At 34.8% G+C, this 16155-nt stretch overlaps 1 protein-coding gene across 2 annotated transcripts in view; it reads left to right on the top strand.

Moving 5' to 3' along the window:
- Window positions 1–16155, top strand: part of LOC139795246 (UDP-glucose:glycoprotein glucosyltransferase 2-like) — an 84732-nt gene that overhangs the window by 55091 nt on the left and 13486 nt on the right. For both annotated transcript variants that reach the window (XR_011725434.1, XM_071742002.1), the window contains exons 26-31: window positions 3681–3760; window positions 5430–5619; window positions 7158–7316; window positions 8429–8514; window positions 12304–12388; window positions 14051–14136. Coding sequence is in view for 1 of the 2 variants with exons in the window: in XM_071742002.1 (XP_071598103.1) it covers window positions 3681–3760; window positions 5430–5619; window positions 7158–7316; window positions 8429–8514; window positions 12304–12388; window positions 14051–14136 (686 nt within the window). In the remaining variant the exon portion in view is untranslated. The remainder of the gene's footprint in view (window positions 1–3680; window positions 3761–5429; window positions 5620–7157; window positions 7317–8428; window positions 8515–12303; window positions 12389–14050; window positions 14137–16155) is intronic.

Genomic DNA, 16155 nt, shown 5'->3' with positions numbered 1-16155 from the left:
TTCTTGTTACCAAGTGAAAACATTTTTATTTTGGACTTGACTGAAAACTCTCTCCACTCAGCCAGAAGTCCGTATGATGTTATGTTGCATCAAGGACCTTGTAACTCAGATCAGAAGCCTCCATTCCTCCTAGGGCAAGGGGCTCCCTGGTGAGCAGCATCTTCCCTAAAGCAAATGAGAGTCCCCTGGTGCTCCAAGCTGTTCAAACATCACAGATCCTACTTGAATCATAGGAGCTGGAGTCTTAGTCTAGAAGCCAACATGTAGGGGAAAACAAAGAAATGCTGTTGAAACTAAACAAATCAGAAATATTTTCATGTAGATAAGAGTTTGGGGTTTTTTTTTTTTATTTCTTAGTGAAAAATAAGCTTAAAATGAAAATTAAAAATTATATCTAATTAAACAGAAAGCCACCACATCCTGGTGTAGAGACAAAACATGCCTACATGTACAGCAAGCCCCAAACTTAGGATTCCTAAATGGATGCCTTTCCAATTACCTAGCTATATGTAGGTGACTTAAAACTGTAAACTTTAAGCATTTGGGATATACTTATATTGAAAGGCTCTTTTTTCTAATAGAGTGTTTGGTCTGGTGCTCAGTATGTTAGATGGTAGCTACTCATAGTGAAAATTTGTGTAATAACCACCACAGCAAAGTACATGATTCTTGTCCCAGTTTATGTTAAATGTGCCCACATTTCAATTTTGTTTTTTTTTAACCTAGTGAAAGCATGCTATTATTTTACTTTGTGTCACTTAATAGTCACTTCAAAGAAATATTTTGGTGATTTTGTTTTAAAGTATAAAAAAAAAGTTACTCATATTAAATAGAATTTAATTTGGGAAGGTATAAACAGCTATAGGTAAATTGTAATCTAAACTTTACTGCTTAGTCTGAGAAAGTGGCAATTTAAGAACATTAACAGGCAAGTTGTGAGCCAGAGCATGAATTAGAGCAGAGCCACAGCTAAGTGGTCCCAAGGTTATGGATGTGGCCCCTGAGGTGATGTGAAAAAGTAGAAATTGCTTCCTCTAAAAATGAGGAAAAAATTGAAGAGATGTTGTTTGGGTTGTTTTTTTTTTGGTTATTTTGCCCCTCATGTTTTGCCAAAACCAGCTGAAAAAATACTATACCTTGGGCCACTGAATAAGCTATGTGTCCCATAGCCCAAATGCTTTACTCCAGCAATATATGTAACTCTTAGGGTCCTCTCCTTTTTTTTTCCTTGTACCAGTAACTGCCAGAGGACTCAAAAATACGGAGAGAAAAATAAAACATTTTCCTTTTTTCCTGTCAGTTATCTTCTGCCTTTTTTTTCTACATTCAGTTTTTCTTCAGGGAGAAACTGTTACTCCCTATCCTCTAAAGTGACAGGAATCTCTGAAGTAGCCCCTTTTGATAATCTAGTCTGATTTCCTATATAACATGGGTCATAGGATTCTTTTTTCTCAATTAGCATTTGAAGTAGAATTTTTTTTTTTAATCTAATAATAATTTAAACATTATCAAGCAGTTGAGTATGGATCACAGCTCCTACTGAGCTTTTCCAGTGTCTCATTAACCTGAGTGTTTAACTCGCTTGGAATTGCAAATTTTTATTTATCTCCGTGCTGCAAGCTTTCATCTTCTCATCATTTTTTGAGTTCTTTTGAAGATTCTGAGAGTTTGTTTTCAGTGTAGGTGCTTTGTATTATGGTGATGTTCACAAACAATTCCAAGTGATTGGTTGAATAATCGTGGTTTAGCGAGTTAATGCTTTTCAGATGAGCTGTGGTAACTTACAGTAACCTTTTTGCAAATTGACTTCACATGCAAAATAAAACTTGCTCTTAAATAATTTTCAGGCTCAGTAAACTGAAATAATTCAGCTATTTTTTTACAGTGTGAAATGCTTCCTGATTTAAATTTCCGTGCTCTTCTTTTGGTTTTCTGACTTAAAGGAAACACACTGAACTCCTCAAACACACTGGTATAAAATAGGTGTGTGCATTTTCATGTGCTGACTTGAATGCTCTGCCTATTGGTGTCCTCATAAGCCCTAAATAACAAAACCAGATTCATATTCCAGAAGTAGCATTGTTGAAAAACACAGAAATAATGCATTCTTGCCTTATTTGTTGTTTCCTATTTAAATTCCTGTGAAATGTTAATTAAGAATGGCATTATTCTTTTGGCTGTAGTGAATTTCATGGCCAGCTGATGGATTGCAATGGTACCTCAGTCTTTAAAGATCATTTAATTCTACACAGTTGACCATATATCAACACAGATTGCTTAAGTATCATTCCTTACCAATGAGATAAGATTTTTGTCTTGTTTGAAAACAAAGTCCTGTACATGTTTACATCACTTTGGAGGCAACATTTGAAAAGAAAATTGTGTTTTCTTTAACCATGAAAATTTGGGGTATGTTTCAGTAAATGAGACCAGCAGAACTAGTTACAAATGCTTTTTATTCTGAATAATAGATAAATACCTGAGTAATTTTGTCTATTTTGATTTTGGTAGTTTTTAGCCCACATCACTTCATACTTCCCTGTCTTCTGCTTCCAGTGGTGTTGGCTTCTTTTTCTCACCTTTATGCCATTTTGTAGTCTTTAGTTTTTGCTCAGTAAACTCTTAGTTATAGTGTTACAGTGACTCAAAGGATGAGAATGAGAAACAAGGAGCAGAACAGTTCCCTAGAACCATGTAAAGCTGTAGCACTGTAGTACTGAATATGTGTGGCCATGGGTTGAACTCAGAAAAGAAAAAAATAGTTATAATAAAAGATTTAAGGGTAACCATTGTCTTGCTTTGTTCCCAATTTAATTGCCATTACAGTAATTTTAGATTTTAGCCTTAGTGGTATCAGTATTTTAACTCAGCTTTAGTATCTTATTAGCTTTTCTAATAATATCCATAAAGGTAGACACTGATGCTTTATCCTTTCAAATAAACACTTTGGGTCAGAAACCAGAAAAATGAAAATATCCTGCTAAAGGTTTTTAAGAGTGCTTTAAATAAATTAATAACTTTAAACACCAGAGATTGCTCACAAAAAAAAAGGTAAAAAAACGCCAGAAAATTAGTATTTTAGAAATTAACAGATGAAGAAACTGAGAAGGAAGTAGAAATATTTTAACTTATTGGAATGCTTTGGAGTTGAATAAATACTTCAACACATCACTGATCTATTACTGACATTTAAAATTAATAAGTAGTTAAGTATAAAAATAATTCTCTGAGCTGTACTCAAGTATTTTAATGAGTGAAAGTCATTGTTTTAAGATGATGTTATTGAATAAAAGGCATGTGTTGTACTTAGACCTTGAAGTGTCTTAGAGTCTTCCAGAAAACAATGTAAGAAAGGTGGTAATATACTCAGTAATTGGAAGATGGGGATAGCTGCTCTTTAAAAAACTGCATAAAGAGGGGAAAACATTAATATTTTGACTATCGAGAATATCATGTGCTAAATCATGCAGTTTTAGAAAAGGTCAAATCTTTATTTGGAAGATGACAACATCCCTTAATATACAGATATATTTAAAGCTTAAAAATGTTTGAGATTTCTACTTGAGCTTGAGAAATGACAGGATGTTACAAGAATAACTGGCTTATATTCAAAGTTCAGTGATTACCAAGAAGGACATTTTACAGAGTTGTTGGGTTTTTTGTTTATTTTTTTACTGTAGGTACTCAAAGAAGTTGTCAATATGAAACTCAGGATGTTTTTGAACTGCAGATCTAAGCTGTCTGAAGTGCCACTGAAGAGGTAAGTAGCTTATAGCTTGTTTTACAAGCATATCATCTCACTTGGTTTGCAAAAACAGCATATATTCCCTTAAAAAGTAGAGTGGTTTGTGTTTCTGGATCCTTTTTTACATTAATTATTTTCTTTGAATATAAGTTAAATGTTACCTTGCCTGGAGAAAAACTCTAATTCTAAGGCCTCAAGCAGGGGGTCCCAGAGAAGTGATCTGGTCCATTGAATGCCCCTTTCATAAATGATCTGTAGATCCAGTGGAGGGCCTTTCATACCTGTGAAAACCTGGGGGGGGAGGAGGAGGGAGATTGTCTGCCTAGCTTGGTCACTTCCCACAGCCCACTGTCTGGGTAGTGAATTTTGCAGGTTGAAGTGCACTTCACTTAAAAATTAAATTAATCTGAGTAAACGTACAGGCTGCGTTTGAGATCTTGTTATAATTTCTTATGAATATTATAGCCTTAAACTGAATTTCTGTTAACATTCTGCAAAGCCCAGGGTTCACTAATTCAGTGATAGACATTTACACTGAAGTCAGTTCCCCAGAGAGGATTCCTTTCCCTCCAAGAGACATGTTCAAGCACTGCCATCCCTTTGGCAGATATGTTACCTGTGATCTTATTACAAGAGAGGCTGACAGTGGTGCCCATCCTTTAGCCAGCAGTCTGGAGAATTAATTACTTGCCCACAAAACAGGAGTCCTTGGTTTCTACTTGATCTGAGGGGGGTTGAACTCACACCTTTTGTACTGCAAGAGAGTGTCTTAATCATCAGTCTTCTGAGTACCTTGTATGAACATGGTCATCATTGCTTTTAAAGCTAAGCCCTTTGCAGGGTGTTATTGCCTGGGGCTTTCCCAGTGCTTGGGAGAGGTGCAAGGAAGAAGTTTTGTGGTTTGTGCCTTGGCAACAGCTTGGATTTTTCTTGCAGCAATGATTCCATATCAAATACACCCATATATTAGCCCAAACATTTTGCGAGAAAATTGTATCCCTCTTGATGTGTACAGAATTTCTTACTTTTTTATTTTACTTTTGATATTAATTAAATGTCTTTTTTTTTTTCCCCAAGCATTCATTATTTGCTGCTTTCACTCTCCATCCCCACTGCGCTCTTTCTCTGTTCTGATTCTTTTCATTTTGTTAAATATCAGTAGAGAAAGGAAGAAAATCAGCATTATTTTGTTGTTGCAAGGGACTTACACATGTAAAATAAATGGGTAAAGAGCTGGAGAGGAATAGAGACATCTCTCCTTTACTACCTAACTGTAGCAACTGTAGGACACTTTGCTGCTAGTGCCAGGAGCTTTTCTTCCAGCAGAGGTAAGTCCTGCTTAATTAATGATACAGATTCTGAGAATTCAAGGCAGTTCACAGTCAAGATGTTTAGATGCACCTCTTGACTATTCACCTGCCAAGCCATTGAGAATATTAATGGGAACTGTGTTCTTTCATGGCAAAGAACTGGCAAAAGCAAATAGATCTGTGCTCTTCACCCAGCCCATTTGAGATGCTGTAGGTATTGTCTGATGGCACTCCAAAAGAAGAGGGAGCTACTGTGCATCCTAACATCATTTTATTTGGTAAACATTCACTGTGAAGTCATTTATAAGGACTTCATGTTTGGAAATTCATGCTTCAGTAAATGTGGGTTTTTTTGAACCCTTGTTTTTCAACAGCTTCTATCGTTTTGTGCTGGAACCAGAATTAATTTATGGGATCAACAAGCACCTTCCTTCTGAACCCATGGCAAAGTTCCTAGAATTGCCAGAATCACCTCTTTTGACTCTAAACATGATCACTCCTGAAAGCTGGTTGGTTGAAGCAGTAAACAGCTCCTGTGATCTGGATAACATTCATTTAGAGGATGTAAGTAATAAATATAAATCAGCTATGAAGTTATAACATTATAAAACTTGTGTTGGACCTTCTACATGGAGAGGAAAATGGAAATATTGTGAAACTTTTTTGTCTGTTTTCCAGAAATATTCTCTGTAATGATTGATTGGTTAGTCACATTTTTATTTTCATGACTTTTTTCACATTCTCTCTTAAAAAAAAAAAACAGGTCTTCAAAGACACCAATGAAACAAAAAAATCAGAATGCAAAGTAGAAGTAAAAGCAATTTATCTGCTATGTTTATCTGCTATGAACTTTATACTGGTTCCAAAAATAGATAAAAAATTAGATAAAAAGCAATTCAAGGGTTCTCTGTGTTAATTTTCTGTTTCTCTTTTGTTTTTTTTTAAATGTTTGTGGTAGTAATAGGATTAACCCAAGTAAATCTTCAAATAAACCAGAATATATGGCTGTTTACTAATATAGATTAAAAGTATATTTGACTCTTTAGTTCACAATTTTTTAATTATGTTTTTAATCTCTCAGCTTTAAAGTCACTACATTTGCTTCAATCACTAAGCTGATTAAAAATATTTAGGGTGTTTGTTCAACTGAAGCTATGCATTCAGAAGGCTTCCAAATTTCACAATATTTTCCAAAGTTGTGAAAATAAAATTTGGGATTTACCTTACAAAGGCTGAGACACCTCACCTTGCTCAATAGTCACTGGAGATAAGGTCCCTGCACACAGTGATTCATCTTCTTTATCTTGGAGACCTATAATAACATTGAGGGAAGGGCGTTTCTCTTTTTTTTTTTTTCTCTTTTCTTTCTCTTTTTTTCCTCTTTTCTTTCTCTTTTTTTTTCTCTTTTCTTTCTCTTTTTTTTCTCTTTTTTTCTCTTTTTTTCTCTCTTTTTTCTCTTTTTTTTATCTTTTTTTCTCATTTTTCTCTTTTTTTTTCTCTTTTTTCTCTTTTTTTATCTTTCTTCTCTTTTCTCTTTTTTTTTCTCTTTCTCTTTTTTTATCTTTTTTTTCTCTTTTTTTTCTTTTTTTTTCTCTTTTTTTTCTCTTTTCCCTTTTTTCTCTTATCTCTTTTTTTTCTTTTTTCTCTTTTTTCTCTTTTTTCTCTTTTTTCTCTTTTTTCTCTTTTTTCTCTTTTTTCTCTTTTTTCTCTTTCTTCTCTTTCTTCTCTTTCTTCTCTTTCTTCTCTTTCTTCTCTTTCTTCTCTTTCTTCTCTTTCTTCTCTTTCTTCTCTTTCTTCTCTTTCTTCTCTTTCTTCTCTTTCTTCTCTTTCTTCTCTTTCTTCTCTTTTTTCTCTTTCTTCTCTTTTTTCTCTCTTTTTTCTCTCTTTTCTCTCTTTTTTCTCTCTCTTTTTTTTTCTTTTCTCTTTTTTTTTGTTTTTCTTTTGTTTTGTTTTTTGTTTGTTTCGTTTTTGGTTTTCTGTTTCCCTTTTTATACTTGAATTCAGTTCAGGTAAATCCCATACAACATCTTTGTTATTGCAATACCTTGCTTTTCACACATGCTTAAATGACATCATTTATTGATGAGAAGTTCCTTCCACAGGTAAAAGAGACAGTTATAGCAGAATATGAACTCGAATACATATTGCTTGAAGGACATTGCTTTGATGTGACGACTGGACAACCTCCTCGAGGGTTACAGTTCACTCTGGGGACAAAGAAGAATCCTGTCAGGGTTGATACTATTGTGATGGCCAACCTGGTAAGTATGGAGTACAGAAAGAGTCATTACAATCACATGGTTGTCAAGAGAATTCCTCAGGAGCTGCGTGTTCTCCAAATCCATTCCTCTGTGTTGTGAGCTTAGTAACACTAAAAGCAATGAGAACATCCTGGAGCTGAAAGCATCTAGAAGAGATGTGCATCAGAGCCTGGATGTGGCACTCAGTGCCATGGGCTGGGAACTGCAGTGGTAGTGGATCAAGGGTTGGACTTGATGATCTCTGAGGTCCCTTCCAACCCAGCCAGTTCTAGGATTCTGTGATTCTAGGATCTCTAACTTGGTGAGCTTTTCCCCACTCCCCTTCTGATCCAGCCTAGGTTTGGATATAGCTTAATTTTAGACCGAAGTACTTAAACCTAATTGATTTAGATAGTAGGAGGTAGTTATAATCAGATGGAACTTCCACTGACAAATATAAGGTATGATTCATGTTCTGATTAACATAATGATTTTTGTTACACAATGATCCAGGAAAAAGAAGGTTCCTATTTTAGATGCTTTATTCAAGCACTTAAAGTCTCTCTGCGACAAATCCACACCTGACAGTTCCTCTGGTCATCCAAAGTAGCAAAGTAATTGGGTTTTGTTTTAGCAAACTGTAGAGCAAATTATCTTCTCTGTAAATACTGTATCACAAGGAATAACATGCATAATAAACCATGATTTTTTTTTTTTTAATTTTTTTAACAGAAGTTCTGAATACAGTCTGAAACTTTTAAAGATTCTTCACACTCTAAAGCTTGCTTCGTCTGGCTTTCATATAGTACCTGTATTGGGAAAGAGCTGTATTGACTTTGAAAGCTGTTCCAGGCAAAAGAATTGTTTCAAAGAAGTTTTTCACTTCACAGTCAATTTAATAGCCTTTACTACTCACTGAGTTGTTTTTTCAGGTGGAGGTTTATTATGCAGCTAGAAACAAATGAAGCACTGAAAGACATTAGCGTGGACATGCAGGAAAGGTGGTAGTTGATTGCATCACTGCTGTATTACTTCTAGGGCTATTATGAGAGTAATTATTTTTTTTTTTTTTAATATGCACATGGTTGCTTCTGAAATGCTGATAGAGCAAGTGCCTCTCCTTTTTTTCATAGGGGTATTTTCAACTGAAAGCAAATCCAGGTGCTTGGACACTGAGATTACGTAAAGGAAGATCTGAAGAGATTTATCAGGTTTTTTCGTAAGTATTAATCCATCTTTTGGAAACATTTAAAAATAATTTGAAAAAATCTGACAGTACTGAAGGAAAATAAGCATAAATAACATGGAAAAATAGAACAAGAAGCCGGTGATGATCTCAGGTTTATAGGAAAGACCTTATTTTGTGGTAGTATAAGTTGTTGTTTGCTCCGTGTGTTCTTGAAGGAATTTATATATATTAATGCATGATAAACCTAAGTGATCAGCTAGACTTGTTGCTAGCCAAGTGCACTGTACAGCTACCAAACATACGACCTGTAAGTTCCCGTGCATGGTTAGCAGTATCACACAACCACTTTCACCACGTTCTATAGAAACATAAGTCATGGTTTTGTTTATTAACATTTTGGCATTCAAAAAGTACTTAACATGTAATTTGAAGAGTATGTCCATGGGAGCATTGCTAGTTCTCCAGCAGCATCTTGATCAGCTGGAGGAAGTGCCAGGAACTTCTCTCCTAATATTTTTCAGCCCCAGGGGTGCCTCTAAATGACATGTTACTGAGGGGTGGCATCTTTTTTTTAGCAGGAGCATTATATTAATTTCAGTTCTAGGCCTTTTATCTTCAATCAATTCTGAGTGGTTCTTAGTTGTCTAAATTCTCTAATAATGGCTGTGGTTACACCTTCACCTTAGGATATAGAAACCCCCTTCATTTCTGCACTTTGGCTGCATGTTGACTGCATCATATTTTCCTCTCTTGGGAGAGACCCTTCTTCCTGGAAAGAAGTCACAGTAACTGGCATTTATTGGTCACCTGTATAGCTTATAGAGCTATAGTTTTCATGGTTGTTTTTTGTATGAGGAGTATATATATCATCATTCCAACTGTTCCTTGAAGAATCATTGTTTCCTCAGGTTTTATGAAAAAGTTCTCATAAAATGAGGCTTTGGAGCTGATACCTTCTACAAGAGCAGTACTGGTTTATTTCAGCTTCAGTTTTTCCTTCTTGCCCATCTGACCCCCCTTCCTTTCTTTGTCCCTTCTGCTGTAATTATGTGGGCTGAAACAGCTCTGTTTCTTACAAAATATTTATTACTACTTGAAATTCAGGAACACATAGTTCCCTGTGATATTTAGTCATCAGCTATTATTAAAATAGGAAAAGATTGATGAACATCTTTGCTGGTATGAATATTTAGCTAATGCTTCAGTTCTAGCATTACCAGGAAAAAGTGTTAATGGGATATCAGGTTCATTCTATTTGTTTGCAGTTTTCAATTTATTTTTTCCAGAAACGACTCACAATCTGTTGAAAAAGGAGAAAAACATAGTCTTTATCCTAAGAAGTTCACTTAATCTCTACCAAATATAGCTTTATCATTTGTCTAATTTTACATTAAATTCTTAAGATATGTAAAGTGATTTATGAAAAATATGGTTAAAAAGAATAATGATATGAGCTGTAGTTGAATTAAAACATGAAACAAAAGTACTCTTATGTTCTAGGCTGGATGAAAGGAAACTTAAATAATTTGCTGTTTTTTAATATTACTGATGCTCCCTAAGAAGTAATAAAAATGAGCTTAACTGAGCTCAGCTAAATTATGTAAAATTCATACTTGATGATGAATCTGAATAATAGCATTTATTTCATTTAATTATTATGAGCCCTAGGCTTAGAGTATGTTTGGGAGGCTGTTCTGGTGTATCTTAGATATTCCTTTTACTGATATCAGTATTAATAGCACCAAATTGTAATCAGAACTCAAGCAAATATTTGACAGGATGGAAAATTGCCAAGAGATATTTCAGTGTATTCTGTGTCCTTGTATATTAGCCATATCATCTCATTTGAGCTGTGAGATAACCTGTTTTATTTGAGGCACAGGCTTCAAATAGTAGGAGTTTTAGGAGAAATATTTATTGTATGTAAATACATAGCTTTTGAAATAAGCTGCTCATTTCCATGCCTTTCCCCTCCCAAATGTTGCATCTAACAAGAATAATTCCTTTGAAGCAGTCACACTTGTAAATCAATTTGTTATTGATCATAGAATGGTTTGAGTTGGAAGGCACCTTAAAGATCATCCAGTTTCAACTCCCCTGCCATGGGCATAAATTACTATGAGTATTAGGAATATGAAAGTCTGCATACTCAAAAGCAGTCTGAGCACTGTTCATTATTGGAACTTTGTTTCTGTGCTGTTGGTAGGAAAACAGGGTAGGTAATGCAGGATACCCACCTGTTTCTCTGAGATTACAAATGAAGTCACCCTGACAGCATTCATTTTGGACAAAACAAAAAATCCTTACTGGCCTTATTAAGGGAGTTTATAAAACACTATCCCAGACATTGCAAACCCCAGGTTTGAAAATAATAATAATAATGCAAAACCTTAGTTTACGTGATTGTAAAAAGGATTCAAAATGTGCATCCATAACTTGAATAAAATTACACTATGCTGAATATTATAAGCACAGAGGCAGAGAAAGAAGAAGAGGTCCTTTGTAAGATTCAGTACACTGATTTAATATTACAGAACAGTATGATGGACTCTGTTCCCATTCATTCACCCAACAACATGGTCAGTGGCTATTTACAGGCTAAGATACTGATTTTAGATACCTACCTCTCTGAAAGAAAACTGAAATTAAGTTCTGTGTCAGGAGAAGATGCTACCCTCCTGTAATAGTAGGAAGTTATTACACACTTTATTTAAAATTAAGATCTGTGCCCTTTTATGTTGAGTGCTGTACAGCCCCTTGATAAGAAGATAGTTCTTAGTCGAGTGTTCATATATGTGTGCAGTATTTTAGAAGTCTGAAAATGAAACTAAATCAGAAAGTGGAAAAGTCAAAGATAATCCAGAACATTGCTTTGTGCGAGAATCGGCAGTCTCTGTGAAATTTAGTAATTACAGACACATTACAGAAATATATTAAATAGAAAATTCAAATAACTGTATAAAATGCAATAATTTTTAGACAGGTTGTATAAAACAGACTCAAAAAAAGATTTAAACATTTCTGTTCTCTAGGAAAAAAAATATCAAACCTAAGTGGTAGCGTATTACTTGCCTAAACAAATCTTTTGTATATGTAACCTTAGTAAGAGGAAACCACATGCTGTTAAAAGACAGGAAGATCATAGGAAATATATGGGGTATTGAGCTATAAAAGCTATAAAATTTGAGAATTATGTTCTTACACCACATCACAGAGTGACAGCAACATTTTTCATACTTGTTACTCAGTCGACTGCACTACAGTTTTGAGAAGCCTGAATGACTTTAAACTGATGATCAGGAGGACAAATGTTCATGTGGTGCCTCCAGTGCTAAAGTTACTGAAGCCAACCTGCTGAAAGCAGTCTTTACTATCTCAGCACTGTGATGGAGCTTTCCCTAGACTTTTTAAAGAAGATTTATTTTAAAAGTACATTTAATGCTGTCACACAGCATTTTCTAGAGATATTTCTCATATTTGAACAGTAATATGTAGTTTAAGTATCTGAATGTAATGTATACCTGTATAATACATGATAACACACTCACCTCTAGATTGTTGCATTTTTTTCATTGGTTAATAAAGTAGCCTGTGAAAATCCAAGTTCAGTGTGAGGGCTACCACTGTGGACAGTATTTAATCATGAATAAAACTCATAAAGTTCTTGAAGTTAATATATAATTAGGTCCAAGTAAAGAAATTTTATTTCTCTAAACATCAGCAATCCAAACCATATACTCTAACTAACACAAGTAGCAATGCATGTTTTAATAAGCCAGTACATTTGCATGTAGTTTGTTGTTTTTTTTCTCCTCACAGCCATGAAGGAACAGATTCTGTAGCTGACCTGACAGATGTTATCGTGGTGTTAAACAACTTCAGAAGCAAAATTATCAAAGTCCAAGTATGTAAAGAGATACCTTTCTTAGTCTGAAGTATTTCCTTAGATGAAATATGACTCATGCTTACATTTAATTAGAAGATGTAGACTGAAATAAATAATTTAGATTTTCTATAATTAAATAGAGAAGAGTGTGCAAACTAATGTAGTTGATGTAATCCAATCAATGTTATACTAACTGCACGGGAGATTGTTAAATAGGTGTTAATACAGATGTGTACATAACAGGGTAGGATTTATCTCATCTAAAGGTGTCTAGAAGTGTAGTCTTGGTGTCTTAAACTCCCTCTCTGCTGAGTGGAATGAGAGACAGTCCAAAGGACTGCTTATCCCAGCTCACATATGTGATTAACCCAAGGGGACATCCTTCTGTGACTCAGGGAGGGTTTTTACATGGAGTCCAGATCCCAAGGGGGAAGTTAAAATTAGATATGTTGAATTCTTCCCTAGGGTACCAAATTTGTGTAAATGAAATTAGGTTTCTTTCATTCTGAAAGATGTGTCGAAAAAAAGATACAGAAACACAAGTTATATTAAAAAGGAAGAACCTCATAGTATTTTGTTTTACACTGCTTCATAAATAAGATTTTGTGTAGGTGTCCTTTTTGTACTGTATCCTAATTTTAGACATTGAGATGGAGTGAGAACCATGTAAATCTTAAGTACAAAAGAAACCTTGTAGCCCCATCTCTCCCCAGTCTGAAACTGAATGGTTCCAAAACCTGGATAAAATGTGTAACTTGCTGGACTGTGATGAGCCTACCTTTAAAATCACAGAGAAAAAGAGTAAAAGGGTGCTATTTGAGTCATAATAGGAAAAACTACCCTATGTGAAAGGTGGTTAAGTATTAAGCTTGAAACTAGAATTTGTAAGCTCTATCATACATCTGAACTGTAGAATCTCTTCAGCAACACCTAGGATGTGGCTTCTGAAGCATTAGCTAAAAAAGAAATATGACTTGGTAGGAGCAGAAATCTGTAAGGGTTCACTCAACAGTGTCAAAATGTGAAATTGATGTGGGTAGAACAGAGTAAGTTTGAACATTTAGTGTTTTAAAAGCTCTTTAGATTTCAAAACCAATTAGGTTTCCTTTAATCAAGGAAATTAAGGTCAGCAAACAAAATCAGTTTGGAGTGTTTATTAAGCATCTGAATAAGAGAGCAGAAATTGCTTCAGCTTGATCTGGGAGCCTATTTTTCAGTGGCAGATTTGTCACTTTTTCCTTGTGAAGGGCTTATGAGAATCACAGTTTCCTTTCAGGTAAGTTCTGTGCATGGTGCAGCACCCTGGTACCCTTCTTCTGCAGCTAATGGCTGGATCACAAACTCATGATGAAAGAAAATGAGGTGCAGTTCCCCACACTTACAGTTACGTTTGCATAAAGAAGTACAGAAGGCTTGAACATGCTGCTTGATTTATTAATAACCATCTACCTTTCATAATTGATTACTTTTCTTATTACAGTAAGTTCTGTACATAGTTTAGAGGTATGAAATGACTTTTTTTTTACTGTTCAATGCAGTCAGTATTCTACTGAAACAGAAATTGGTAAGATGTTGATCCAGCTTTAGCCAGCAAATAACACCATGGTTAGCACAACTGAAGTAGTAATTGTTGCCAGCTAACTTCCCAAATTACAGAAATACATTTATTTTAATTACTAGGTTCAGAAAAAGCCTGATAAAATGAACGAAGATCTCCTTACTGATGGAACAACAGGAAAAAAAGGAAATCTGGAATCGGTTACAAGGTAATACATCATTTGCTTGTACTTGAACCATGCCAGAACATCTTTATTGTTACTCATAGCAAGTGTTTCCTACTTGATAATGATACAGGTAATGTAAAAAGGCTCCCCAAGAGGTACATATTGTAAATAAAATGTTAAAACAAAATTATTTACAATGTAAAATCTATACATCTGGTTATGTATTTCCTTTTTAATTCCTGATTTGCATTTCCAGTTCCTGTTAATTTTCTTCATTGCCATTATTTTCATTTTCTTGCTGGGAATCAACCAAAATGTGCAAATCTAGGCCAGTAGTGTTGTACTGAAATGTTATCAATCTGACCATCAAAAAGCAGGCTATGATGCTGCTTGTCTGTTGCTAGAAATAATTTATGAAACCTCAGGAAGTGTATTTGTTAGTACAATAGTTTTTACTTTTGAGTTCTATAAATAGTTTTAATAAACATCTCAAGCTTTAAATTTGGGGCTAATAACATTGTAGCATTTCTAATCTATTGTATACCATTGCAATTTTGTTTTCAATTTCTCATAATGTTGCTCACAATTAAATTGTCTGTGGATGGTGTGTGATTCAGGCTGCCTTTTTTAAATTTGAGTTGAATTATTATCATTAACATACACATTCCTATGAAATGGTTATATCATTTTTGAGAATAAGAGCAAAAAAAGGATGTTTCATCTTTACATAGAAAAATAATTGTATTGAGTTTATTTAGTAGGCTAGTATATTTGTGCTGTGGAGCAGAACATCTCAGTTTCCAAAACATTAATTTTCCTTTCCAGAGCAGTTACTCCAGATGTCCTTTGAGTAATCCATTTTAGAAACAGTGCCCTGGATGCTCTGTGAGCATTCTTTGTAACATTTCAAACACCTTTTTCACAAGAAGCATCTTAAAAAGATGATGTTCTTAGGTGTGAAAATTGGGGTGCTGGCAAAAGTGCTTGCTGAATTCCCAATGATTTGATATTTTTTTTTTTTTGTCAAAGAAGAATGAGCTTGGGTCTTTGATTTGGAATGCTGGTAACACTGCAAGGTCATCCACTCTTTGAAGGTGATGATAATTCCTCTTCCAGATTGTGAGGAGACTACTTAATTTGTAATACCTGGTTTCCATGCTGGATTCCATCCACTTTGTAGGAGACACTCATGTTTGCTCTTGAGAAGTCTGATTTCCAGCACAGGCTTTGTTTCTGCAGTGTGCTGCCAAGTGCTAACCTCTCATGGCTGAATAATTGCAAAGCAAAGAACTAAAGGTAATGCCTTCTGAAATAACAGATTCAGGGCTAATGACTGTGTAAACAAGTTACTACATTTAATCATGGATCACTTTGCCCTGAAATAAAATTAAAAAAAGAAAAAAAAAAAATAAAAAAATGCAGTAGCTCTGTCCATAAGAAACTTTAAGCATTCAAGATTTACTGTCCAGGTAAAGTCTGATTCCTCCATTATTTAGGAGACCATCTTTGGACTATAATTCAGCTAGTAAGAAAGTGACACATCAGTATGAGCTGATTTAAGGAGAACAGTTTTTTCATCCCTATTTTCCCTGTATCCTAAAGATTCTGTGGCCTCAAACAACTGCTTCAAGACTGAAAAAAAAAAGGTTTTCTTCAATTTTCAGTAGCCTTGGTAATAGTTGTCAGTCACAGAGATTGTTAATGATATAGTGGTTCTACTTTATCTGGTATACAGTTGACCCCAATTAAGCCTCAGCACTCATGTTTCTTGATAGATCCAGGACTGGCTTCTGTTTCAGCTTTATCATCTCTCCTGACAAGGCCTCTTGTATCTCAAGTACCTGGATATTTAATTGACTTTCTTTTGCTGATTTTTCTGTTACAGTATTAACTAGATTCAGAAAGCCTTTCAGGCAACTATACTACAATTCTAAAAAATGTTTCCTGAAGACACAGATCAGGGAAGTGGACCCCCACTTCTGCACAGAGGTGACCTCCTTTGCAGAGTTATGTTGATTAAAGGAAAGGAATTTTTCATCACCTCCAAGCTTTCCTCTTCTA

Source organism: Heliangelus exortis, chromosome 1 (genome assembly GCF_036169615.1).
Source record: "Heliangelus exortis chromosome 1, bHelExo1.hap1, whole genome shotgun sequence".
In the NCBI taxonomy this organism is placed as follows: Eukaryota; Metazoa; Chordata; class Aves; order Apodiformes; family Trochilidae; genus Heliangelus; species Heliangelus exortis.
Note: the sequence above shows the minus strand (reverse complement) of the source record. Positions and strands in the feature narration are given on the sequence as shown.